Raw genomic sequence first — 26,515 nt, 5'->3', positions numbered from 1 at the left:
TTATAAAGTCTACAACTCGCAAATGTAATAGGGTGCGGTTTTTGTTAAACCTTACCAAAAATCGCCAAATAAAAAAAAGACAGGCGAATTTGACAGAACCATGCACAGATCATAGAGCCGGACCTGGATCCAAAAATAAGGGTGGACAAAAAGCGTAGGGGTCCCCCGTATTCTGGAACCAGCCCCCGGATGCTGGGTGAACCATAAGTCCCAGCATGCGGGGCATTTTACAGGTGGACAAGTCCCAGCGGGCCCATAAATGCTCTGCATGCTGGGACTTGTGGTTCGGTGAACAGACGCTGTGTGCATGCTGGCTGTTGGAGCCCGGTGTTGGTTATAAAACTACGGGGATCCCTATTTTTTTTTGGCCCCCATATTTTTGTAACCAGGACTGGTTTCCAAAATACAGGATGACCCTAATTATTTGTTCCAAGGACCTTTGGGGACTATATTTTCACATTTTTACACAGAGAAGCCTCTGAGGGATTTGACTGTATCATCTTTATTTGTCTGTCGGGAAACTCGGCAGCCATATACCAATGCTTTTTTTTACCATCGGCAGATATGGATCCTGATAACTTGGCAGCTTTGTAAATGTGCTGAGTTTTCATTCCGAAAATACTGGCAATCATGGCCAAAGCCCTTCGCACACATTGTACAGCGGCTCAGCCGTGATCATCCAGATTACCAAGTTTCCCCCATTAACTCTGCATGCAAAATATTCATATAGGAATTCCAAATTGCAGCACTCTACAGAATTGTCATTGCCTTCATGAAATATAGAGAAGTTTTTTCCTATTTTACATTGTGTACAGTTAAGGGGCATACAGACGTGGCAACCCGGCTTTTGGCCGAGCGACGTACTTAAGCACAATTCATTCTTGCCAACTTTTTAATGTCACTCTCCGGGTAAATCCAGGAGAGGACAACCAAATGTGTAAGTCGGGGGCGGGGACAAGGCTGATGTATCAAAGCTAAAATGACGCAAAATGATGCGATTCGCGTCATTTTAGTCCCGCCCCCTCCCCCAGAGCTGAGATTTATGGCACTTCTTTCTCCAGCTCCAGGGGGGGGGGGGGAAGAGCGGGGACTCTGGGGGGAATGCGGGAAACTTGCCCACCTTCCTGGGGGGCCGGGAGGGGGGGGGGTAGGCAAGTTTGGCACAATTGCTCAGCACACATCTTCTGTATGACATCATTTAAATTTGGGGATACTTTCTTGTTACCACACACCACCAGTTTTTTGCAGTGCACCTGTCCCTTTATTAGGTGTAGGAGGTAGTGCGCAAATCTATAGTTTGCAGGGAGGCGCCGAACACCCTTGCGCCGGCCCTGTTGGTGTCCATCTGAGCATGTGAATTTGGATTTGTTAATATTTATGGTTGACAATCTAAATGTCAAAACTAATAATAATATACTGTTTCATCTGTGCCTAGGATTGGAATAAGGATTGATTTTTGTTAACAAAACAAAAAACTACACAAATGGGCAAAACCATGTTGCACTGCAGGTGGGGCAGATGTAATATGTGCAGAGAGTTAGATTTGGATGGAGCATGTTCAAAGTGAAATCTAAATTGCAGAGTAAAAATATTTTTACCCTCCAGAGAAACAATATAAATGTATTTTTTTTCCCATTGAATAGCAACATAGTTTGTTCCAGACACCAAAATTGCTTGCTTTTTTGCCTCAATGAATCTGTCTCAATAGTAATAATAATAGTTGCTGTTTGTTAGGTTACAAGTAGCAGTTTTGTACTGTACTATATTTGCATGAAATTTGCATTAGGTGTTCTGTATGCCCTACTTTCTATTTTTGTATAATCAGTTTTTATTGACCAAAAAAAAAAAGGATTATCAACAAAAGTACAGTGTTGATCTACTTTCTGTTCATATGTTAGCGTTTCATTGTATGCAAGACTGAGATCGCTGATTATAGGCTTGCCGACATTTAGGGGGAAATTTACTAAGAATACGAATACAAATAATTGTATTCGTATTTTTGCTACGAATGAATACGACTGCATACCTCGTATGCAAAGTCGTGTTCCGGAGGGGGATTTACAAAGCAATCATAAACGACTGTTTTGTAACCCTCCGATGTCGTATATATGGCCGCTAATATAAATTCCTACAGGCAGTCTGCACGGACCCATCAGATCCGTGCAGGCTGCAAGGTGTAAAAAAAAATAGAAATAAAAATAAATAAATAAATAAAACGGTGTGGGGTCCCCCCCCCACAGCCATAACCAGCACCAGGCTGACAGAGCCGGGGACAGTAATTAAAAATCAGGGAACCCGACAAATAGGGGTTCCCCGATTTTTAACAACCAGCCCCAGGTTCCAGGTCCGGGGCTGGTTCCCAAAATACGGGGGACAAAATGACTAGGGGTCCCCCCTATTTTAAGAACCAGCCCCAGGCCAAATCCTTAACCCTCTGACCAGTCAGCCTGGCTAGGGGTCCTGGGGGAGTGGGGACCCCCCCAATCAGTGGCGTAACTATACCTCCGCAGCCCCCGCGGTGGCGGGGGGGCGCAGAGAAATTGGGGGCGCCGCCGGGGGGCTGCGGAGGTATAGTTACCTGTGGTCTTCGTCTCGCCCGGCTCACTGCCGGGACCTGCCTGACGTCACGGTCCCGGTCGGCTCCTGCTGCAATGAAAACTGACTATTATAAAATGGCTGCCCCCATACTGCAGACAGTTTTCTGTCTGCAGTATGGGGGCAGCCATTTTCTAAGAGTCCGTTTTCATTGCAGCAGCAGGAGCCGGCCGGGACCGTGACGTCAGGCAGGTCCCGGCAGAGAGCCGGGCGAGATGCAGACTGCGGGGACAGGTAAGTGTAAGAAGGGGGGGTCAGGTTAGGTGGGGGGGTGGCGGGGGGGGGGGGGGGGAGGGTGTTCGAGGGGGGGGGGCGCCGAAAAACCATCCGGCGGGGGGGCGCTAAAAACTTAGTTACGCCCCTGCCCCCAATAAAGGGGTCCCCCTCCTCCAGGACTTACCTGACCAGGCTGAAGCCTGGTGCTGTCCCTGGTGGCCCTTTGTGGATGATCCTTCATCCTCTGCGCGCCTCATCAGATTGATTTATATTGGCCGCCTAGCGGCCAATCAGAAGCCGCGCTAGGCGGCCGATAGAAATCATTCTGATGAGAGGTGCAGAGGATGAAGGATCTCTGCGCCTCTCAGTCCGATGCGGGGAGCTCCAGGTGTTGCCGGCAACTTGAAGAAGATGGAAGAAGCTGGAAGAAGCCCTGGACTATGGCGGATCAAGACCAGAGCTTCCATGGAGGACCTGGGTGAGTTGGATTTCCTTCCACAGGTCCCCCATGGATTTCTTCGGACCCCGGATCGGACGCCGACGCCGACATGAAGATCGACATGGTGAAGAATGCCGACATGTGTTTATTTTACTATTTTTTTAACTGTGGAACTACAAGACCCAGAGGGCCCTTTAATGCCCCGCATGCTGGGACTTGTGGTTCTCCAAGTGCCAGCTTGCGAGGGAGGCTTGCTGGGACTCATAGTTCCACAGTTTTAAACAATAGTTTTTCATCTATTTTTTTTACACTGAACCAGCCCGGTGGCCACCGCACAGGGCCACTGGGGACAGCACCAGGCTTCAGCCTGGTCAGGTAAGTCCTGGAGGGGGGGGGACCCCTTTATTGGGGGGTCCGCACTCCCCCAGGGCCCCTGGCCAGGCTGACTGGTCAGAGGGTTAATGCTTTGGCCGGGGGGACTTGTATAAAAAGTCTCCCCCCAGGCTGTGGCATTACCCTGCTGGCTGGTTTGGCCTGGGGCTGGTTCTTAAAATACGGGGGACCCCTAGTCATTTTGTCCCCCGTATTTTGGGAACCAGCCCCGGACCTGGAGCCTGGGGCTGGTTGTTAAAAATCGGGGAACCCCTATTGGTCGGGTTCCCTGATTTTTAATTACCGGCCCCGGCTCCGTCAGCCTGGTGCTGGTTACAGCTGTGGGGGGGACCCCACGCCGATTTTTGTTAAAATGTATTTATTTTACAATTTTTTTTAACACTAAAGCCAGCACGGATCTGACTGATCCGTGCAGGCTTCTGCCAAATACGACAGGAAAATAAAGTGTATTTTCCTGCCGTATATTCGTGGCAGTTTTACACTAATTAGCAGCCGTATTTTCAATACGGCTGCTTAGTAAATCAGGAGTCACCATTCTTTTGAATGGTGATTCGTGTCGTATTCTATCGATGGTGTAGACATTCGTATTTGTAAATACAAATACAAATGTCCCATCAATATGAATACGAATATTAGTATTTTTGGCATAGTAAATGCCAAAAATACAAATACACCCCAAAAAATCGTATTTTCGTAGGAAAATATGATTTTTTTCTACTAAATCCTCTTAGTAAATTTCCCCCTTAATGTCGCCTTTTCGGTAGAAGCCCGTAGAGGAGACTTTCATCAAGCCCCACCCAATTGCAAACAAAAAAAAATCCTGCACTTTGCAGGTTTATGGCCTCTCCACCTCTGCGTACACCTGCAAATCAAGGGATTTTGCTGGTGGTGTAGGATATGGGATAAGGCCGAGGGTATGCGGGAAGTTTGCTCACCCTTCCGGGAGAGGGAACAGATTTTCGGGGGTCTCCCGGCCATTCCGGGAGGATAGGCAAGTATGATTATGGGGGTACAGTGTGTTATACTAAATAGTAAGATATGCAGACCGTTAATGCTGCCATGGACCATGTTTGAACTAGACAAACAAGGAACATCAAGTTATTTCATACTTGCCTACTTTTGAAAACTAGTTTCAGGGAGATTATAGTTGGTAGCACAGCACCCCATTGAGGGGGCGTGTCATGCTCCACTTAGAGGGCGTGTCTAGTTCCATATATGGAGAGATTGTGAAAAGAGATTGTGAATGTGGCACCTAGAAGCGTGGGTGTGTACTGCTACATCTGAGTGGTATATTTTAAAATGACTTATATCCAAATGTAGATGAGCACCAAAGCAGTTAGTAAGAGCTACTATACTTGGTAAAGTGCTGGGAAATGGTGCTGATAATTCAATGTAAATGTATCTGTCTCTCATTCCTTTTTTCCCCAAACATGTAACAGTGTAATGTGGGCTAGGTGACATGAGGGAGATTGTTAGACTAATGAGGGAGATAGGGAGATTGCTGCTATGTCAGGGAGTCTCATGCAGAATGCAGGAGGGGAGGCAACTATGAGTTATTTTGCTTGTGATCCTAGAATGGGTGGAGTAGTGAGAATGGAAGTTACTGAGCAAATGTTCCAAGCAGTTTTCTATGCCTAAATATGCTCAAGCTTCAAGGTTAGATCTCTATAGAGGCTATGAGCCTAATTCAGACCTGATCGCATGGCTGCCCAGCGATCAGTCATACGCCACCTGCCACAGTGAAATCCCGCCCAGTGCAAGTCTGAAAATTCTTTAGCATGGATGCAGGCCCTGACTATGGGGGTTATTCAGACCTGATCGATGCAGCACAATTTGGCAGCACCCTGAGACTAGATAGCTGTTGCCCACTCTTCGCACATCTTACAAAAAGAAACTGGATTGGTAATTAGCTGCAAATCCATCCGCAAGCAGCTCACCATCTAATGACTTTACCACTGTGTGTAGCCCATGTGTAGCCCTGGACTTACTTGGCGGCTGCGATAGAAATGGGCCAGAGCTGACGTCACATGACTTCCCCACCTGGACACGCCTGTATTTTCTCTGACACCGGTTAGGAAATGGGTTTTTGGAGAGTTCTGCACACATAAGGAATTAATGCCCTTATAATTGATGGGCAAGAGTCCACTGTGTGTTTGTTGGCACACTAGTGGGGGTGCTATCCCAAACGTTCATGACATGGGAAACGAAAGAAGAAAAAAGGGTTTGTATTGGATGCAGTCCTTACGACTGATACAATATATGTTGGCAAAATTCCTTTTATTATTAAAAGATGTGGGGGCTCCTTTTTATCTTTAATGGTTATATATGGGATACGGAGACCGCCACATAAAGCAAAAATAAGAGGTTAAAAAATACACATTGACACACAAACAATGGTGTTTATAGAAAGAAAAGATCAGTGATTTTAAAGATTTAAAATGTAGGTGGAGTAATAGACAGGACCAAAAGCATGTTACAAAGACTGATAATGTGTTGCTGATGTGATGATGTTGTTGTTGTGTGCTAAAAATCATCCTTTTATACGACAATCATCAAACACAATTTACAGAGATCACCCCGCATTATCCACTATAAATACTTGCCACATAATATTATGTGATTAAATTATAGAAATATAAGTTTACAAATATGCTGTAATTTTAGAAGATATAAGACACCACAGTTACAATGTTATTGTAAGCAATAGCAGTTTTATGAAAAGGTCACATAAGTCCAGGCCTTGATGTGTTTGTCTGGCAGAGGTTTCTAAAGCAAAGTTTGGAAATAGACCCCTAGACCAAAAGTTTCTTATTGAGAAATTATGAGGGAGGTCCCTGGACTGATGTGAATGTTCAAATATTCTCTGTGAAGCGCTGCGGAATATGTGTGCGCTATATAAGAAACTGTCAATTAATAATAAATAAATATTGTATATATATATATATATATATATATATATATAGTGTCCAGGGGGATGGCGGCACTCACGTGTAAATAAGACTCCACACACGGCAGGTAGTCACCAACGTTTCTGGGCAAGGTTGCCCCTTTATCAAGGTGCAGGAAAAAACATTTAAACAGTACAAACAACAAGAATAAATACCTTTGCAGGTCGTTCACGCCGCCCGCCGTCTCCCGCTCCGGCGTCTGAAACGATGACGTCATCGCGCTGGTTGACGCTACGGGGAGCGTGAAGGACACGCCAGTGCACAAGAGTTGCTAAGCAACCAACATCAACAATATGGCCGCCGGCTCCCCGGTGACCAAACACTGTGAATACAACAAAGATTATAATGAGAAACAACATTAAAATGTGAAAAAGGATAATAGCTTTTAAAAAGACATTAAGAAAACATCTAGCGTGTGGCAAATACACTACAAATTCTATGTCCCGTGTAAGGGCTCAAACAATCTTAGTGTCGACATGCGCGTCTTCCCATGTTGTGTCGACTGCTGTGTATCTGCTAATAAAAAGAGCACCTGATTACTGGACTGAAAAACTTAACTAACTAGAGTGTGGCACGGCTGTGGAACACACCCTTTGCCACCTTCAATAACTGGATTACAAGAAACAGGATAGTCCCAAATGTTCGTTGAGCCCCTTAGGGCTCAACGTGTCTAAGGTAAAGATCCACCGGCTCTCCAATTGGAGAAGCCGGAGAGATCTATCCCCTCCTCTTTTAAGTGGGGGAACATGGTCGATGATCCTATAGCGGAGCATCGCCATGTTGTGTCGGGCCTCGGCGAAGTGTCGGGCCACAGGTTGCACTCCCTGAAGAATAAATCACTCATGCACTCATATACGAAAGGTAAAAGCATCAGAGACTTTGTAGTCAAGAGCAAAGTCTCCTTTTCCTCCCCCCAAGTCAAGTACACCATTCTGGGGTAAGGCCAAAACTGGCTGCTTTCGATGTAGTGGGTGCACGACGTGCTCCTATATGATTCCAGGAGAATGTTTCTTTCACCCCTTTTCTGGCAAAAAGTTTAAAATTCACCATAGAGTCAGTTGCCATACAAAATTCGTGGTATACATGATTGGTTGTCCGTGTGGACGCCATTACGTGGGCAAGACCGAAAGGTCGTTTAAAGAGAGAGCGGCTGCCCACCGTTCTGCAATTAAATCAGCTATCTCTTCGGGCCACAGCGATCAACCTGTGGCCCGACACTTCGCCGAGGCCCGACACAACATGGCGATGCTCCGCTATAGGATCATCGACCATGTTCCCCCACTTAAAAGAGGAGGGGATAGATCTCTCCGGCTTCTCCAATTGGAGAGCCGGTGGATCTTTACCTTAGACACGTTGAGCCCTAAGGGGCTCAACGAACATTTGGGACTATCCTGTTTCTTGTAATCCAGTTATTGAAGGTGGCAAAGGGTGTGTTCCACAGCCGTGCCACACTCTAGTTAGTTAAGTTTTTCAGTCCAGTAATCAGGTGCTCTTTTTATTAGCAGATACACAGCAGTCGACACAACATGGGAAGACGCGCATGTCGACACTAAGATTGTTTGAGCCCTTACACGGGACATAGAATTTGTAGTGTATTTGCCACACGCTAGATGTTTTCTTAATGTCTTTTTAAAAGCTATTATCCTTTTTCACATTTTAATGTTGTTTCTCATTATAATCTTTGTTGTATTCACAGTGTTTGGTCACCGGGGAGCCGGCGGCCATATTGTTGATGTTGGTTGCTTAGCAACTCTTGTGCACTGGCATGTCCTTCACGCTCCCCGTAGCGTCAACCAGCGCGATGACGTCATCGTTTCAGACGCCGGAGCGGGAGACGGCGGGCGGCGTGAACGACCTGCAAAGGTATTTATTCTTGTTGTTTGTACTGTTTAAATGTTTTTTCCTGCACCTTGATAAAGGGGCAACCTTGCCCAGAAACGTTGGTGACTACCTGCCGTGTGTGGAGTCTTATTTACACGTGAGTGCCGCCATCCCCCTGGACACTATATTCAGCAGTCTCAGTACTGCGTATTGGCGGGCACCGAAATTAACCAGCTGCATACTGTATTATATTGGAGGTCGTTTGGAGTGCCCGCATCTGTTGTGTATATATATATATATATATATATATATATATATACAAATTTTAGAGGTCAGTGTGGCATAAACGTTGTGGGTGTGAGTTTTTTTTGTTATTCATAATAAGTCTGTGTGATTTTCCTGTGAGGGATGTGTTATTTGTGGCAAGACAGACCCAACACCCTGTGCAGGGAGGCCAAGCACCATTTTGCTATGCCGCTGCCCCTTTTCCAGTGGTGCACAAGTGTGCTAACTTATTAGATTGCTGACTTCAAAAGGCTGGCCACCCCTGATTCCCACCAGGCTGATTCCCACCATGCCCCTAAATGTGTGGATGTTGTATTTTCTCCCTGTACTTGTGTGGGTTTTACCTGGGTACTCCGATTTCCTTCCATCCAAAAATAAAATGGTCTGGTAGCTAATTGGCTCCTGACAAAAAAAATGTACAGTACACCTATTTACAGTTAGTCCATTGACATCAGAATATTAGCTGTTATTGTTATGGCAGGGTTTATATTTGGCCATGTGAGACTGTACAAACGTGAATTTCCCAGTGTTTTTTTTTAATGTAAACTGTATAATTTATTATCTTCAGTTAGGCCCTTATTCTAGTTGACTCAAACGGATGCGTATTTTGGACGGGCACCGAGTGTTCTTAGCCCCGCCTACCATACGGATCGCTCCAAACGCCAAGCAAATGAACCGCGAGTGACCGCTGCTTAGCGAGCCAACCAGAATGACCCCCAATATGCATGATTGTGTGGGCATCTGCTACACTATTTGGGCTCCATATGATCCAGTTACTGAGCATGACTGCCAATCAACCATAATAGGGTCCTAAAATGTGAGTTGTATAGAAAGCAGGAGAACACAACATTTCTATTGGTATATTTATGTATGCACACAATAATGTATGGCTTGCTACTTATACAGTACTCCTTTTCCACTAGCTTAAATATCCCAGGTTTTGCACGGGAGCGCGCAAAACCCCAGGATTGCAAGCTGGTCGAAGCGCTTCCAGTTGAAATGACCTGGGTCATGGGACCCGGCTTTTGAACCGCGGGTAGCGAACAGGGTTGAACACGGGTTCAATACGGCTCACTGTGCAGTGTAAACGAGTAACCCGGGTTGATGCAACCTGGATCCCGTTCACAGCAATGCAACAGCCGGTGCTGGGATAAGCTCACAGGGCCCGCCTCCGGTGACATCACCTGCCCGGCATGATGCCCGGTGGGGATTCTAGTGGAAAAGGGTTCACAAGCCGAGTTCAAAATCCTGGGTGCAACCGGGCTTGTAGATGGAAAAGTGGTATTACTTTCAGTTCATTCTGTGTATTTTGTGAAAAAGAAATTGTTAGTTTCGAAAAAATGCCAGCTATTTAGGAATTTTCGACTTTAAACAATAAGGTTTTGTTTCTAGCGCCTACACATCATCCATTGCTTGATCTTCCCCTTGTGGACCAATCCATAAAGGCAAGTGTTCCTTACCAGCAAGAGGCAGGTTTTCTGTTCTCGGATCAACGCACTGCAGCCGAGGAAACCCGTCACCATGACTAAAACTCCAGCACACAGCAGAATGTACGCAGATACTGAAAGAGTACTGTTTGCAAGGAAGGTGATGTAACTGGTTTTCTCCAATAAGGTCCATAGGCCTATTGCAATAACTGCAGCGCCAGCAATCTGTGCAAGAGAAAAGGCACAGTCATTTTTCAGTTATATTATTTACAATTTTAGTACAGTATGATGAAGTGGAATCAGGCCCTGTGCAAAGTCTCTCACAGCACACACTATTTTAAACACCGGGAAGCAGTGGTGGCTCCAGAGGATGGGCTGAGGCAGGGTTCAAAATTCAATTAGGGAAGCCACACCCACTGCCAGTGGGTCAGTTTGGAATGGCAGTTGGTGGCAGTGAGTGTGGCTCCCCATTTGAATTTTGAACCATGCGGCAGCCCCACCTCTGGTTCCACAACTGCTAGGAAGTGTATAAGCTAATTGAAATGTTAGGTTATCCCTCATGGAAGGCTATGAACAACTTCAGGTGGATATGTCTGTTAACTATTTTCCTGCTGCCTTAGGTGCTCACTTTTTACACTTACCAACACCAAACCTTTATGCACTTGTATCACGAGTAAGGGCAGGGTATGACCTTTCCTCTTATTACGGCTTCATAATCACTGGCCAGTCATGAACTGGAATTCCAGAAGTCAGGAACGATGGGAGGGTCCTAGATGCCCACCTCCCTCATTTGTCACCATGAAGTCCCCTCCCGCACGTCTATCCGAGGGTGTGGTGGCTTCTTCTGTGCAACATCATAGCAAAGCACCACACTCCCAGCATCTAACTTACACGGAGGAGCAGATACACAGACAAAACACCAGTGTGGGGGTTCCAAGGTGACAACTAGGACTCTGATGGAAGGTCATTCATTGTTTCAATCTTCGTCTACACCATTGGTTCCCAAACTTTTTGAATCACGCCGTGCTAGAGTATCAGAATTTTTGTCACAGTGCCCCCTAGGTCAGAAGTTTCTTATTGAGAAATAAAGATAAAATATTAAATAAGATAATTAATGTTTATATGTCATCCTTAGGGCTATTTCACACACTCCGGCTCCTGCCGGGCGGCAAAAACCCGTACAGCCAAAAGCCGTGCCGCACAGTAGTTGTTAATGGACATTATTGTGTCCATTCACACGGGTCGGCAGCTGGATCCCACCACTGGAAGGGACGGCTGCCGGGCTGTGGCCATCTCCTTCATTCTAAACTGCTGTGTGCTGCACGGCTTCCTGGCCGTACAGGTTTTCACCGCCAGGGAGGAGCCGGAGTGTGTGAAATAGCCCATAGGGTCAGTTATGGGATAAGGAACAGGATTTACAGGATTTTCTATTTGGCCACATATTCTATGATTGGAGGCCACCAGCACTTGTTTTGCCTATTACATTGACCTTAAATAATTTGAATTGGTCTTGGACCACCAACCCAGGGCACCCCTGCAAGTGTCCTGAGGCACCCCTGGGTGCCACGACAAACAGTTTGGGAACCACTGCTCTACACACTGCCAAATTAGGAGACCACCTATGGGCACCTAGAGGTAAGGTTGGTCCTACAGTACCTGTAGTCCATATCTGCTAACTCTGGGAGAAGCAGAGGTGTGATGTGGCCGGTACCTGATGGTGGCAGGCTGGGAGACCCATCATTAGCCCTACCCTCTTCAGGCATGGTGTGCATTGAAGAAGAGACAGTGCCAAGTAGACATAATTCTCATAGACACACACACACACAGTATTGGCTCCGTCCACTCTCCATGGATCCACAATTTGTGGCATCTTCCCTTGCCCTTCAAACTAGGAATTGACCAGGATGCGGGGGGCCCACCCAATCTTCTGGAGGCCCAGGCAATACATGAGATGGGGTGTTGTTTCTGCTGTATAGAATAATAGTTTAACTGATACTGTGCCTAATATCAGATGCATTCACATATAAAATAAATGGTTGATAACATGAGAGGGTTGTCTATAACATGTGCCTGACGTATACCAGTCATACATGCTACGGTTGTAGATGGGAGCATTTAAGTCTCTATATATGGAAGGAAATGTATAATATTTATGTACAACTCTAACAGTAATTTTTACTTTTTATATTTTACAACCAACTATCCATCAGCCCGTATGGTAACATAAACTATACAAGGAGCAATGTCTTTGGGGTTTACATCAAAAGAAATAATGGGCCTGATTCAGGTCATGTTGCTATAAAATGAATGCCCCAGTGTACCAATGCTAGACATATAACGTATGTGCATGATATTTAGTGTACATATCTGGCCATATACAGTAGTAAATTATATCGCTCAAAAGTACCCTGCTTTATTGCCTAGTGTGTATGGGGCTTATCATTGCATTTTTGTGGAGCACAGGGAATAATGTCAGAATAAGTTAATTCAGAATTTCCAACATTTTAGATTTTGCCAATGACTCCATCCAGTCATGGGCAAAACAGGAAAATTGCCCCCCATCAATTGCACCTTAACCCGTTCGGCTCCTGCCAGGTGACAAAATCCTGCATGGCTTAAAAGCCGTGCCGTCCCTGCAGTGTGTAATGGACAGCTCTGTGTCCATTCACACGGGACGGTCACAGCGCGGTTGCCGGGTAGCAGCCGGATCTTACCTCTGCAGTGCCGTGGCCGTCGTGTCCTCACAGGTCAGTGTGTGCTGTGGGCGATGGGGGCCTTTCACACACACGGTCATTTGGTGTGCGGTTTTAGCTCTCCTCCGCCACCAAACTGACGTCACTTTAGTTTCCACCCACAAATTTACACAGCACCGGCTAACGGAGTGTCCGGTCAAAACCAGAGTGTGTGAAATAGCCCTTTGAATGTCAACATATTTGTGAGAGATCCTCAAAATATTCGCTAAAAATGTTAAATATTGCACCCAAAAAAATGTTTTGCGGATATTTTGAGGCTCTCTCTCACAGCAACATTGGCAATCAAAGGGTTAAGACTTGTCCCGGTGACCAGGAATGTTACAATCAATGTTTTGGTGGAACCTGATAATCATCATTTATGGAGACAACGGAACTGCTTGTTCAGTGATTTCTTACATCTTAAGATTAATTTAAAACTGTAGGGCTGTTTATAATCAACTGCTAATATTGCCACAAACAGAGTACAAATTAGCATAACTACTCAACTAAAAATTAATGAGTTGAATTCAAGCCCAGTTAAACTAGGTCAGAATTGGAGATAAAACACAATTTCATAGAGAGACTGGATTTCCGGAGCCTGCTTCTTTATTACTAACCACAAATGCTTTTAATATTTCACCGTAAGATATTTTTTACATATTAGTCATTCAACCATAATAATTCCAACCTTTATAACTCAATCTAGAAACAAAATGTCCCCAGGAACGTCATGAGAGTTTAGAGCTGCAGACGCGCCGATCTCGCTGTTGGTTAGTGCAGTTTATTATCAACCGCATTCACACATTCCCTGGGGGTATATCTTTCACAAGGCGCATTAAATATACATAAACATGGGAGTGTTAGCTGACCGGGTAGTTTCACAGTAATGTTTCACTGAACAAACAGAGATATCTGACTAATAGACACAACATGATACATGAGGAGGGGGTTCGGTATGATCTGTTATTATGTGGCTCAATAGAAGATTTAGAATAATGTTAGAGGAATAAGCGAGTACACCTTTCCCAGCTATAATTGTATCTGGAAAATGCTAAATATATTTTTATCTCTCTTCCATAAAATCCTGTTTAAAATGCAAAAAGCACTGTAGTTCTGGAGTCTGAATTTAACCGCTTCGGTGGTATGGCCGGAAAACCTGCCCTGGTAGAAAAACCCACCACTCAAGGGGTTAAAACAGAATCCCCCCCCCAACGCATTTATTTTAAGTACAAAGAACAACATCTAATGCAAATTTCATGTTTTAAAATGATGAAAATCAAGGGCCTGATTCAGGTTTACTCGGTCTCAAGCGAATTCAATGTAGGGACCGATTTTTCGGGATGGCACATGCGTGTCGGCAGAGCCGATGTGCGAATGCTATTACACTCGCACACAACAGGATGCATAATGCGTGGGCAGGGGGCATTTCCTGGGCATGTCCACAAAAATGGTGCGAAAAGGGGGCATGGCCTAACATTATACCACACACCGTAATTCCCATTGCACATTTTAGCGAACTTTGTAATACCCATTACACATAAAGCCACATGCCGTAATACCAATTACACATAAGGCCACACCTGATGCCCGTTACATACTATATAACAAAACGTAATGCCCATTACACGTCTGACACATAAGTGCTACTTACTGTACCTACATGCTTATTGCTAGGAACTTCATGCTCGATGCCAGGGGCTTCATGATCAATGCCAAGGGGCACTGAAATTGCTTGTTGCCAAGGAGGACTGATATAGCTCATTGCCAAGGGGGACTAATATTGCTCGTTGCCAAAGGGGACTATTATTGCTTGTTGCCAAGGGGGACTAATATTGCTTGTTGCCAAGGGGGATTAATCTTGCTCGTTGCCAAGGGGGACTATTATTGCTCATTGCCAAGGGGGAATATTATTGCTCGTTGCCAAGGGAGACTATTATTGCTCGTTGCCAAGGGGGACTTTTATTGCTCGTTGCCAAGGGGGACTTTTATTGCTCGTTGCCAAGGGGGACTCCCTCCCCCGCCCCCGCCCAACCCGCCCACTCCCTGCTCTGCCTGGCTGAGCTGCCCCCCCCTGTCCGCAGCTATTTCCACTTAAGCCTGCTGCTGGAACACTAACCAATAGGCGCTTGTGGTCTAGCAGCCTTCAATGCTGCTTCTGATTGGCTGCTGGACCGCAAGCGCCTATTGGCTAGCGGTCCAGTGGCAGACTTAATAGCAGCAGACAGAGCTCAGCGAAGACGGGCAGAGCAGGGAGCGGCGGGGGAGAGAGCGGGCTGCTCTGGCGCACTTTGATGTCTCTGTACCCGGAGCTCGTGCTCAGCCGGTTCCACCCTCCCTACGCCTCTGCTAGCAGTCCATCTGCCGGTTATCTGCATGTATTCTAGATACTAGATATGCTTTCTGAAGCTTGAGCATTAGGTTTTGTGATCGTAAACAGTTTTTTTAGGAGGATTGGTCGCATTTCCGGGATAAATAGGTCTCTGAATCTTGTTTTGAAAATACTGATTTTATTTTTTCTCGTCTGTCATGTAAATGCTAAATTGAAACATGTAAACAGCAAACATAACATTTTAAGGGGTAAATTTACTAAGATGGAAGTTTTATTGAAGATGGGATGTTGCCCATAGCAACCAATCAGGTGCTACTTCCTATTTACTTAGCACCTTTCTAGAAGATAATAGATGGTATTTGATTGGGTACTTGTGTACTAGCACAATTTTTGATCGCATCGCATGGCATACACCTGATGGCATGCAATGCAATGCGATTTTGCCCCATATACGATGTTAAATTGTATAAGCACCCTAATGCTTACAATGTTAAATGCACCCCCACGGCACCCCCCAAGTATAAACGTGAACCCAAAGCGTGGCGAGCATAGCGAGGCTGCGAGGGGCGGCGGTACGCGTCCTACGACCTTTTCATACCCCAACTATCCACGTCGGCGTGGAGCTGATTTTATAAAGTGTGGCGAGCGCAGCGAGCCACCGAGCCGGAAGCGTGGCAAGCGCACGCGTATATCTGTGAAGTTCTGCGCGTCCCCTCACGGGGATTGCTGCGCTCGCCACACTTCGGGCTCGGTGGCTCGCTACGCTTGGGGTATGAAAAGGTCTTAGGACGCGTACCGCCGCCCCTGCGCTTGCCACGCTTCGGGTTCACATTTATACTTGGGGGTGGCGTGGGGGTGCATTTAACATTGCAAGCACCCGTTAAGGTGCTTATACAAGTTATAATCGTATCCCATCGCATTGTATTGCATTGTATGCTATATACAATGCCATACAATTTTAAAATTGTATGACATTGTGGAACATCGCGCGATATCTCATCGCATCGCATTCGATATGGTCTGCGATGCGATGGGCGCCGTGATAGTACACAAGTACCTTTGATTGGTTGCTATGGACAACATCCAATCTTCAACAATTTTAGTAAATTTTCTCCCTAGACCAGGGCTGGGCAACACCGGCCCTCCAGATGTTAGTGAACTACACATCCCAGCATGCCTTGCATCAGTTTCAGCATGGCCACATAGCAAAACTAATGCAAAGCATCCTGGGATGTGTAGTTCACTAACATCTGGAGGGCCGGTGTTGCCCAGCCCTGCCCTAGACTCATACATATACATATAATAGTCAACTAACATAAGGATGGAATGGAACAGTGCCGGCTGGGGGAAAGCCACTCAGTGTGTATGCACTGAGCGGCTTCCCCCCCCCCCCCCAGCGATGACAGCGGTCATCCCTGTCCATACATGCCCGGCAAAATCACCCAGTGTGTATGGACCTTAAAAGTAATTCAGCTGTGGTAAGGTATTAGGAGTTCTGTGAGAATGGGGTCAACTTTAGTGATGGATCACAACACATTGTAGGAAGGTCCTGTTTGCGCACAATGGAAATTTGCTGGTAATTCCGGGATAAGAGCCCAGTTAGGTGTTACCACAGAAGTCATTGTATTGACCGTCTGCCAACATTGCAGGTCATTGACGCGTTTCGCTGTTCACCACTTACAGTTTTCTCCAAAGATATTTGTTCGCAAACGGTACTGCATCTACAGTGGATTGGGCTGCAGGCTCTGGCAATACAGTACTGCATACTCCTAACATCCTAATCAATTTTTATTTTTACGGAAACCTTAACCTTGGCAAAGCTACTGTGATCACTTAGCTATTGGCACCATTCATCAACCTCTGACACACACGCCCAATATACCCAATATACAGTAGCAACTTCTCTCAAACAATTAACTGAGTTAAAGTCATTAGCTTGTTTACTACAGCTAACTAATAACTTCTGTTCCTTAAAATAGAATTGCTTAAAATGACCTTTTGAAACCCCAGAAACACACTGTTGCTGCCATTTGACAGATATTAAAATTGACTTTATGTAGCAACATCTGTAGCTATGGAAACTATCACTGCAGTCCACCATTTGTATTTCCTTTTATAAATTTTTGTATGGAGTAACCCTATCATGGCCATTATCATTTTAAACAACAACTACATAATTTACAAAGATGTTTTTTAGCAACAAATTTTTGTAATTTTGATATATTTTTTTGCTTCCATTGAGACATGGGCCCTTATTCTAGTTGATTCGGTCGGATGCGTATTTTCGGACAGGAAACGAGTGTTCTTAGCCCCGCCTTCCGTACGGATCGATCACACTGTCCGAAGGCGGCAAGACGCCAATTGAAAGCACCGCGAGTGGATTTTTCATGTGAACACCTCCTCCATTTGTGGGAACCTCCCCCATCATTCGATGGTCGCCGACCATCGAATGCTGGACCGAGTGGTCAGGCAGCACGAGTGCTCCAGACCACTCTAGCATTTCTCTGTGCAAAAGCAGGGATATGGGCGGGCAGCTGGCATCCGGCTATGTCATATTCCGCCCCCCCACATGTGAGTCACGGTTTGAGTACCATATGTACGCCCAGCATTTTCATGGGAACGCCCATCAAACGCGGGATGTACGCATATGTTAATGAGCCCAAACATCCCTTCACGCCCCTCTCCACCCCCTATTCGGATTGTTCCAACCGATCGTTTTCTGTACAGAAGTCACCCCGTATTCGGACGTGCGCGGCTTTTTTACATGCGCAAACACCAACCATCGGCCCTCTGTCCGCATTCGGAGCCATCCGACTCAATCAGAATAAGGGCCATGGTGCAGTTAATTCCATTCTCTCTGTATAGGGCAGAATTGTGTCAAGAAAGAGGCTTTGGGGGGATCCTATTAACAGTGGGTTATACGGGATACAGTCACTAGGTTGACATGACTACGGTTGACACGGTCAACAAGCATTAGTAAACAGTAAAAAGGTTGACATGAGTTTTCCACATTTTTTTTTTGAGCCGACATGTGCCAACAGGCAGTATTTCATACCACGCCATCCACTACGGCGTGGTGGGAGAATGTAATAGTTTAGTGGACGCGATACATTTAGATGGTGTCCATATCGACTATATAGACATTTGGGACAAAAAAGTGAAACTCATGTTGACCTTTTGACTGTCGACGTAACACTTGTGTCGACCTTTCAAACCTGTCGACCTTAAACTTGTCAGCCTAATTCAGGTGCCGACCTAAGCCCCTAATGTATGTCGACCTTCATTACCCATACCCTATCATATTATTTGCCCTGATGTCAACATCCTTTTTCCCCAGATACCCGCTTTTCATTGGGTATTATGCTTTGCAGGCCTAATAATCCCCAATAAGCAGCCGCTGCTAATTGAATACCACGATTTGCAACCTCTCGGCTGGTGCATGTCTTCTCTTTACACCGCTTGATACATCAACACGTTGGATTGATGACATCATGGCTACACAGAACAGAGGGAATCTTGAACTAGTCAACAATAAATTAAATATTGCAATAGGATACGTTCAAATTTTTAAAAAAATCATATAAACAAAAGTTGGAAAACCAGATTTATTTTCAATATATTGTTATTTTTTTATATTGTTATTTTTAAAGAATAAATTGTATTCAAATCAATTTTGTTTTTTTTTACAATCCATCAACACATTTAATATTTAACATTGATGGTTGAAGTAGATGTTTTTTTATATCTGCGTTTTTAATGAAACTTCTAGAATTGGACAATCTGAATACATTTGTTCAAGGAAAAACTTACCCAAAAGAGGAAATTGAATAAAAACAAAAGATATTTTAGACAGACGGTGCCCCTGTCATCTCTCTCCTCGTCAAGCTCGCGGCCCATCACTGCGGAATCTAAAAATAAACAGTCAATAGCTCAGTAGCCGCTCAGCTTTTGTTCTGAACGCTTCACGGAGATTATTTGTATCTAGTAAACAATGTATTTTCCTTTCACATGCTTGCTCAGTAAATACCAAAGGACGCCAAAAAATCATGCTGATAAATAATGCATTATTTTGTTAAAGGCCCACTAACCTCAATACAACTTTTGATATAATTATCCCTTGTATATGGAATTTCTATAATAGGTATAGTTCCATATTACCCACTGTACACTGCCACAAATAAACATTATGCTCTCTATTATAATTTTAGACCATTATGTCATATCTCTCGCTGATGATATAATTTTCACCATTACTTTTTAACTACATTATATTATATCAGTAATCAGGTTTTTAGTAATCAGAACACCAAGGAAAAGGGGTATTAGCAATAAGATTTGAACCATACTCGTCTACTTTTGAAAAAGCATCTTAGGAAGATAGTGAAGGTGACACCTAGAAGCACGGACATGAACTGCTTCATCTGAGTCATAAACTAACTTACATCCAAATGTACAGTAGATGAGCCCCAGAGCAGTCAGTAAGATCTTCTGTACTTGTTAAAGAAAAGACACTGATACAACTATGTGCGGACCTTGGGCTGCTTGACACTAATACAAGAGGGACCCACAAATGAACTCATCCAGTGCAACTCAGTGTCATGATTACGCAACTATGCCATGGTGGAGGGGCCACCGGGACTAGATTAGGATGTTCCTGACAGCTTTGTTATGGTTTGTGTAGCGATGGTACTATTCTTAGACACTGAACCATGGGTTGTGTCATCACTTGCCCACCTGTAGTTACAGCCCTGCCCAGCCATGTGGCAGTTACAGGCACCCAGGATGCAAGCCTACTCTCCTGGAATTTGGGAGTCTACAGGCCCACTAGGACAACAACATTCATGCCTTCTCATTAAATGTCTGAAAATTGAGACAATCCCTCAAAAAATATGAATAAACTATTTAGTATGGTGTTATGATTATGGAGGGTAAGTAGGATAAAAAAGAAAAATATAACGGTGCCTACACACGTAGCGTTTTAAGGGCATTTTCAAAGCGATCTCACTAGGTCGCTTAGGAAATGTCCCTACATTTCTCCATGTGTAGGGGCCATAGCGATGTGTGGCCCCATGCGTTGCTATCGCCGGCGATTAATATCCAGCATGCTGGATACTAACCCCTTCAGTGGTAATATCCGAGAATATTCCGGGCTATGTTTCAGTGCTCAGACTGGCAAATCTGGAAAATTCTCAGGTTTGACACTGATAGCGCCGCTGAGCTGATCGATGAACTCAACTTCAGCACTGCCCAGCTCCGGCTGCTCAGCCGCGACTCCTCCTCCTCCCCCCCCCCGACTGTGTGCGAGTGACTATCTGCGATGTCACTGTAACATCACGCCGGGTTGCCGGGGGCAGGGCCAGGCAGCTGCTGACATAGTGCTCAGCGACGCTGCCCGGCCCCAGGAGACAGAGTGTTTTTTTTTTTTTTAGGGAGCGCTCCCCCTAAAAAACTCACCCTGTGGGGAGCGCTACCTAAAAAACCCACCACTGAAGGGGTTAAGCAGTCAGGGCCCTGGCCCTAACAGATCAATCAGCACACATAGCTGACACATCGCTGTTTCCTGAGCGATCTAGCATCGCTCAGAATGCTCAGCAAATCTCTACGTGTGTAGGCCCCTTAAGTGTGGCAGGCTCCTGTCATACTGGGAATTACAGGAAGATACAGGGGTCAAACACAGCTCTAAATGAAATAAAAAGGGACAGACCAGCCTGTTTTATCTTTTCTAATCTCTGTCTTTTCTCTACAGAATCTTTGTTTCTTGTGATTATCTTTATTTCCAATGCACATTGGAGGGAACAAAGCCTTAGCTAACCTGAATCTGCAAGGTCTTCCGCAGCTAAATTAACTATTCTTACCCAACGAAAGGGAGCTTTAACACATGGAAAGAAAATAACATTTAATTCTGGGTTCTTTTTTACTTAAATTACCTCATCTGTGAGAGATTCCAATTCACCTTTTGGTAAATTGCAATTTTAATAAGTCATGAACTCAATAAATGTTCTCTGCCTGGTGAAATACTTCCTAGCAAAGTAAGCAGACTCGTTGTCAACTTCATTATGTGTTAAAGTATTTCCAATTTATCAACTGGAAAAGGACTAGAAGTTTTTTTCCTTTGCATTTGCCACATTTAATGAACAAAAAATCCTTTTTCAAGGGTGCAATGGCATTGTCAAAATGAACGGTACTCTTTACCTAGAAGGGCGCCCGTCGCGGGCATCGCGGGTACATTTATGTATGGCCGCGACGCGACCGACGCGATGCCCGCGATTTCCCATTGAAACCAATGTTAAACATGGAAATCGTGTCGGTCGCGTCGCGGCCGGCCATAAATGTACCCGCGATGCCCGCGACGCGATGCTCCCGATTTCCCATAGGAATCAATGTTAAAAGGCGCGATGGACCCGATTTTACTGTTAAATGGCTCAATCCACCCGATTTGGCCATAGGAATCAATGTTAAATGGGCCACAGAGCCCATTAACCCTTAAATGTCCCCCCAAATTTTTAACGCCACCCCACGATCCACTCCAACCCGAAGCGTGGCGAGCGCAGCGAGCCCGCGAGGGGCGGCGGTACGCGTCCTCCGACCTTTTCATGCCCTACTATCCACTAGGGCGTGGTGTGAGAATATAATAGTGTGGCGAGCGCAGCGAGCCACCGAGCCCGAAGCGTGGCGAGCGCAGCGAGCCCCGCGAGGGGACGCGGATACCTTCACAGTTATGCGCGTCCCCTCGCGGGCTTCACAGGTGTCCGTGGCGAGGCGGACACCTGTGAAGCCCGCGAGGGGACGCGTCTACCTGTGAAGGTATCCGCGTCCCCTCGCGGGGCTCGCTGCGCTCGCCACGCTTCGGGCTCGGTGGCTCGCTGCGCTCGCCACACTATTATATTCTCACACCACGCCCTAGTGGATAGTAGGGCATGAAAAGGTCGGAGGACGCGTACCGCCGCCCCTCGCGGGCTCGCTGCGCTCGCCACGCTTCGGGTTGGCGTGGATCGTGGGGTGGCGTTAAAAATTTGGGGGGACATTAAAGGGTTAATTTGGCCTATTTGGCCCCAAATCGGGTCCATTGAGGCATTTAACAGTAAAATCGCGGTCAATCTGCCGTTTTAACATTGTTCCCTATGGGAAAATCGCGGTGATCGCGGTCATCGCGGGCATCGCGGCCATCCCGATTTACCCGCGATGCCCGCGATGCCCGCGATGACCGCGATTTTTACCCCCGACGACCGCGATTTCAATCGCTGGCGCCGTTCTAGGTAAAGAGTACCAAATGAACTTTATAGGGATTTATGTTTTAAAAGTGCAGAAAACAGATATAATAGGGCAATTGGCCTAATTTATACCTGATGGCAAGACAATATTGTTCTCAAAATGGGCTAAACCCCGGGTCTTACCCTCCCGCAATGGCTGGGAGGGTTCCGGAATTTGGGTCCCCCTCCCAGCCCCTTATAAAAGGGGGCAAGCCTCCCTGAAAGCTGGCAGTCTCCTGGGACCCCACACCAGTTTTCCGTGGGACCAAATGACATGAATCACGTCACTGTAGCCCCGCCCACCGCCGGGGCAGAATCTTTGCAAAACTACAACTAATGCTGAATTAGGCCCTATGCTGCAGGACCGATTCAAGACTCTGAAAAGGCAATTAAACATGGGTGCAGTGTGTTAAGCACTGGCCCCCTGGACCTATGGGGCCGTGTTCACTGCACACCCTGCACCCTTTATAGAATAAATACTCTAATACACTAATGCCTAAATATCTACAACAGATAAATATAATAAACAAAAAAATGAATGTTTTAAACTAGGTTCTCACACACAAACACAAATGTACAGAGGGTATCTGGATAATATAGTAGGTCGATAGTTTGTAGGTCGACATCATATGGTCAAAGGTCAACATGGTTAATTGTCAACAATGGTGGACACATGAAAAAGCCCAAATTATTATTTTTTTGTTTTGATTTTTATTTATGGTTCTACAGTATAAGCTCATTATTGAGGACTATCCACAGTACACTGTGCTGCAGAGAAGCTTTAACAGGCTCCCAAATCTCTATTAAAGGACAAACTACAAGGTCATCCTTCAAAGCCAGTGCATATGAATCCTTAATAATTATAATGTACATATAATATCACAATGTATTCTAACCGGTGAATTTTGTAGCAATAAAGAAGTACACGCGTCAAGGTTACAGAAATCCAGACTGCAAACAATGATCAAGTTGCATTTTAAGAAAGATACACGATGTATTGCTAATGCAAACTACGACAGGACAAACCGAGAAAGAGAACTTTCAAATATATCTCGTAATTGCTTTTAGGACATTATTAATTAATATACTTCAGTTATGCAGCTTCTATATTCTGGCATTAACGAAAATGTTTCTACAAACGACTGACCTCATCCAGTTATTTACATTATTTGATGTAAAAATGATCACTAACTAACTGATATAAAAACTAACTGATATAAAAACTAACTGATATAAAAACACAACTGTATAGTTCAAATAAATAAAACAACTACAATCAAAAAGTATTCTATATATATATTATATTTAAAATTGTATCATAATTGTGTCTTTTATATTGTTGTTTTCACTTACCGTCCGGTTGTGTTTACTGTTGAACACGAGAATTTTATGTATCCTCTGTGGAAACTGAGCTAAGCTGAGTATAATCAATGTTGTTGTATTTTTTTTTTCCAAGAGTGCTTTATTGAGCATGAGACAGCAGCTTTTAACGAGCATGTCTCATTTGGCTGACTGCTGCAGATCCTGTGGTATTATGATGATAGTTTCAGAGAATGGAGGAGGTGGTTAATCCAACTTTCCTTGAGCCATTTTCAACTTTTTATTGAGCGTTTAGCCAAGATGTCAGTTGCTTACTGCCACCTGCTGGGAGAACTATCAATTTGCCTCCATGGATAAAAATATATATAATCATGCGAGAAAGTTTGTGAACCATTAGGAGTAAATTTACTAAATCTTCTAAACAAGGAAAAGAGGTGATGTTGACCATTGCAATCAGATTCTGTCTATCATTTTTCGGTATGAGGGAAATGAAAGACAGAATCTCACTGGTTGCTTTGGACAGCAATGTTTCATGTTTAGAAGCTTTAGAATTCTCTGAACTACTGCATAAATTACACTTACAATGTGTTCATTTAAAGCTGGCCATACATCTACAGATCGATTGTCACATCTGGCTGGTTGGAACAAAACCCTGGTAAAATCTAAATGACAGTTTTTGGTAGATTTCCAGCATTTCAAAGCAAATGGTCAACTGTCATTTGCTCTCATTCATTACCAGGATTTTGTTCCAACCAACCAGATCTGACAATTAATCTGTAGAGGTATGGCCAGCTTTAGCCAGGAAAAAAGATAAAGAGAACCCAATAAATTAAATAACACTTGAAAGGAAAGGATATAACTATACACTCATTTGAAAATCCAGCATAAAATGTATTTGCTGATATGAAATATGCTCCAATAAGTAGGCATTCAGGAAGATGGTCCATGCAATAAAGACCACCAACATCCATTGGTCGAAGCAAACCCTGGTTGGGTTTCTTGTATGAACCCTATTCTTATACTGCCCCAACATTCTTAATGAATATGGATTTTAACTTGGTAATTCCAAAATTCAGAATTCCTGCATTGTTTAGGATCCTCGTCTTGCTGGAAGACTCACCTTCCATTTACAGATGGGATAACATGCCATGCTAGAGTTTTCTAGAACAATCCAGAAATGTAAGTCAGTTCAATGACGGGAAGCCATCCAGTCATTCCGCAGCAAAACAGCCCCAAACTATAATAATGCTGTTGGTGTAAATTTCTTATGTTGGCATGTAAGACCAAAAAAATTATATTTCTACATCCAAGTTCCCTTTACAAAACTTTAGAAGGACAGCAATGTTCTTCTTGTAGAGCCGTAGTTTTTTCTTTGTTATTCTCCTAAGCCAGGCATGTCCAAACTGTGGCCCTCCAGCTGTTGTGAAACTACACATCCCCGCATGCCATGCCATCGTTTTAGCATTCCCTAATAGCAAAACTGTGGCAAGGCATGATGGGAATTGTAGTTTCACAACAGCTGGAGGGCCACATTTTGGACATGCCTGGCCTAAGCAAATATTCTTGTTCAGTGGTTGCCTGATGGTATATCTACGAACAATGACATTGGCTACAGCATGCTAAGACATAGGAGGCCTGCATAGTCATTGTTATTGCTCTGGCATTCTTTGTAATCTGCTTTTGAAAAAAAGTTTTTCTAAAACTTGACTTTTATTATCATCAAAATTTACTTATTAATTTATTTAACATTTCATAAAAAAATATATTCAGAGTACACAACACTACAAGAGTGTTTGTACTTACAGGTTTACCTTTCAGAATTTTTTTTTCCGGATAAGTCACTAGTGTGGTGTGCATAAAAATTCAATATGCACAATCAATTCTTCTGACAAGGGAAAGTGGCACAAAATTGGATGGATATCTTTAAGCAACACACTGCGAGATATTTTTCAATTGTGCTAGATTAAGCTGTCATACTCAGAGAGACAAAGTATAACAAAGTATCATAAAGCAATGAAACTGAGCGATATATAAACAGTAACAGATAATGGTTACTTTGTTTAAAAAAACTGAAAATAATATTATCCCGTGGATTAACCGCTTCAGTTCTAATAATGGCACTATTGGTAAACGTATAAAAAAAATCTGGCCGTTTGTTAACACAGATGGTGAGTTGACGGCGTTGAAGAACACACAATTGATGCCCGCATACTCACGTGGATCTAATCTGCATGATCAACTTGTTAAACTTGATGTGTCTGAACTAGTGAAAAGTTCAGCACCCACACATTTTTTAACCAAAGCTAAGGGGTGCTACTGCTGTGTGGGTTGCACGACATGTAGCTCCCTTCTTGTAGGTGACCACTTTGTGCACTTATACAGTGGAAAAAAGTTCTATATTGGACACGTCATAACTTGTACCACCAAATTTATAATATATGTGATCTATTGTCCATGTGGATTTCAATATGTGGGCAAAACTGAAAGCACAATTCGTGAACGGACGTGAATGGATGGCAAATCATAGAACTGCCATCCATGCGGCTATTGCCACAGGGAAGAGTGACCAGCCGGTAGCCCGACTTTGGGCACTAGCTGGCCACACTGTTGCCAGTTTACGGGTTAAACTAATTGACCACCTTCCCCCACTCAAACAGGGAGGTGATAGAGGCAGGTTACTGTTGCGAATGGAGAGCAGATGGATTATGAAACTTGATATGTTAGCACCGAAAGGTCTTAATGAAAAACTGGGATTGTTTT

The 26,515-nt window shown here is 44.5% G+C and overlaps 1 protein-coding gene across 1 annotated transcript in view; it reads right to left on the bottom strand.

The window, feature by feature from the left end:
* The window catches only part of LOC146073992 (tetraspanin-11-like), a 61,731-nt gene extending 37,768 nt beyond the window's left edge, over window positions 1-23,963 (bottom strand). Inside the window, exons 1-3 of the mRNA XM_083181641.1 lie at window positions 23,789-23,963; window positions 18,996-19,093; window positions 10,158-10,349 (exon numbers count right to left, since the gene is read on the bottom strand). Coding sequence (XP_083037767.1) covers window positions 10,158-10,349; window positions 18,996-19,082 — 279 coding nt within the window. The 5' untranslated portion in view covers window positions 19,083-19,093; window positions 23,789-23,963. The remainder of the gene's footprint in view (window positions 1-10,157; window positions 10,350-18,995; window positions 19,094-23,788) is intronic.
* Window positions 23,964-26,515: the final 2,552 nt, after the last annotated feature.

Source organism: Crinia signifera, chromosome 4, assembly GCF_055691185.1.
Source record: "Crinia signifera chromosome 4, ASM5569118v1, whole genome shotgun sequence".
Classification (NCBI taxonomy): domain Eukaryota; kingdom Metazoa; phylum Chordata; class Amphibia; order Anura; family Myobatrachidae; genus Crinia; species Crinia signifera.
The sequence above is the reverse complement of the archived record's forward strand: the minus strand, read 5'-3'. Positions and strand labels throughout refer to the sequence as shown.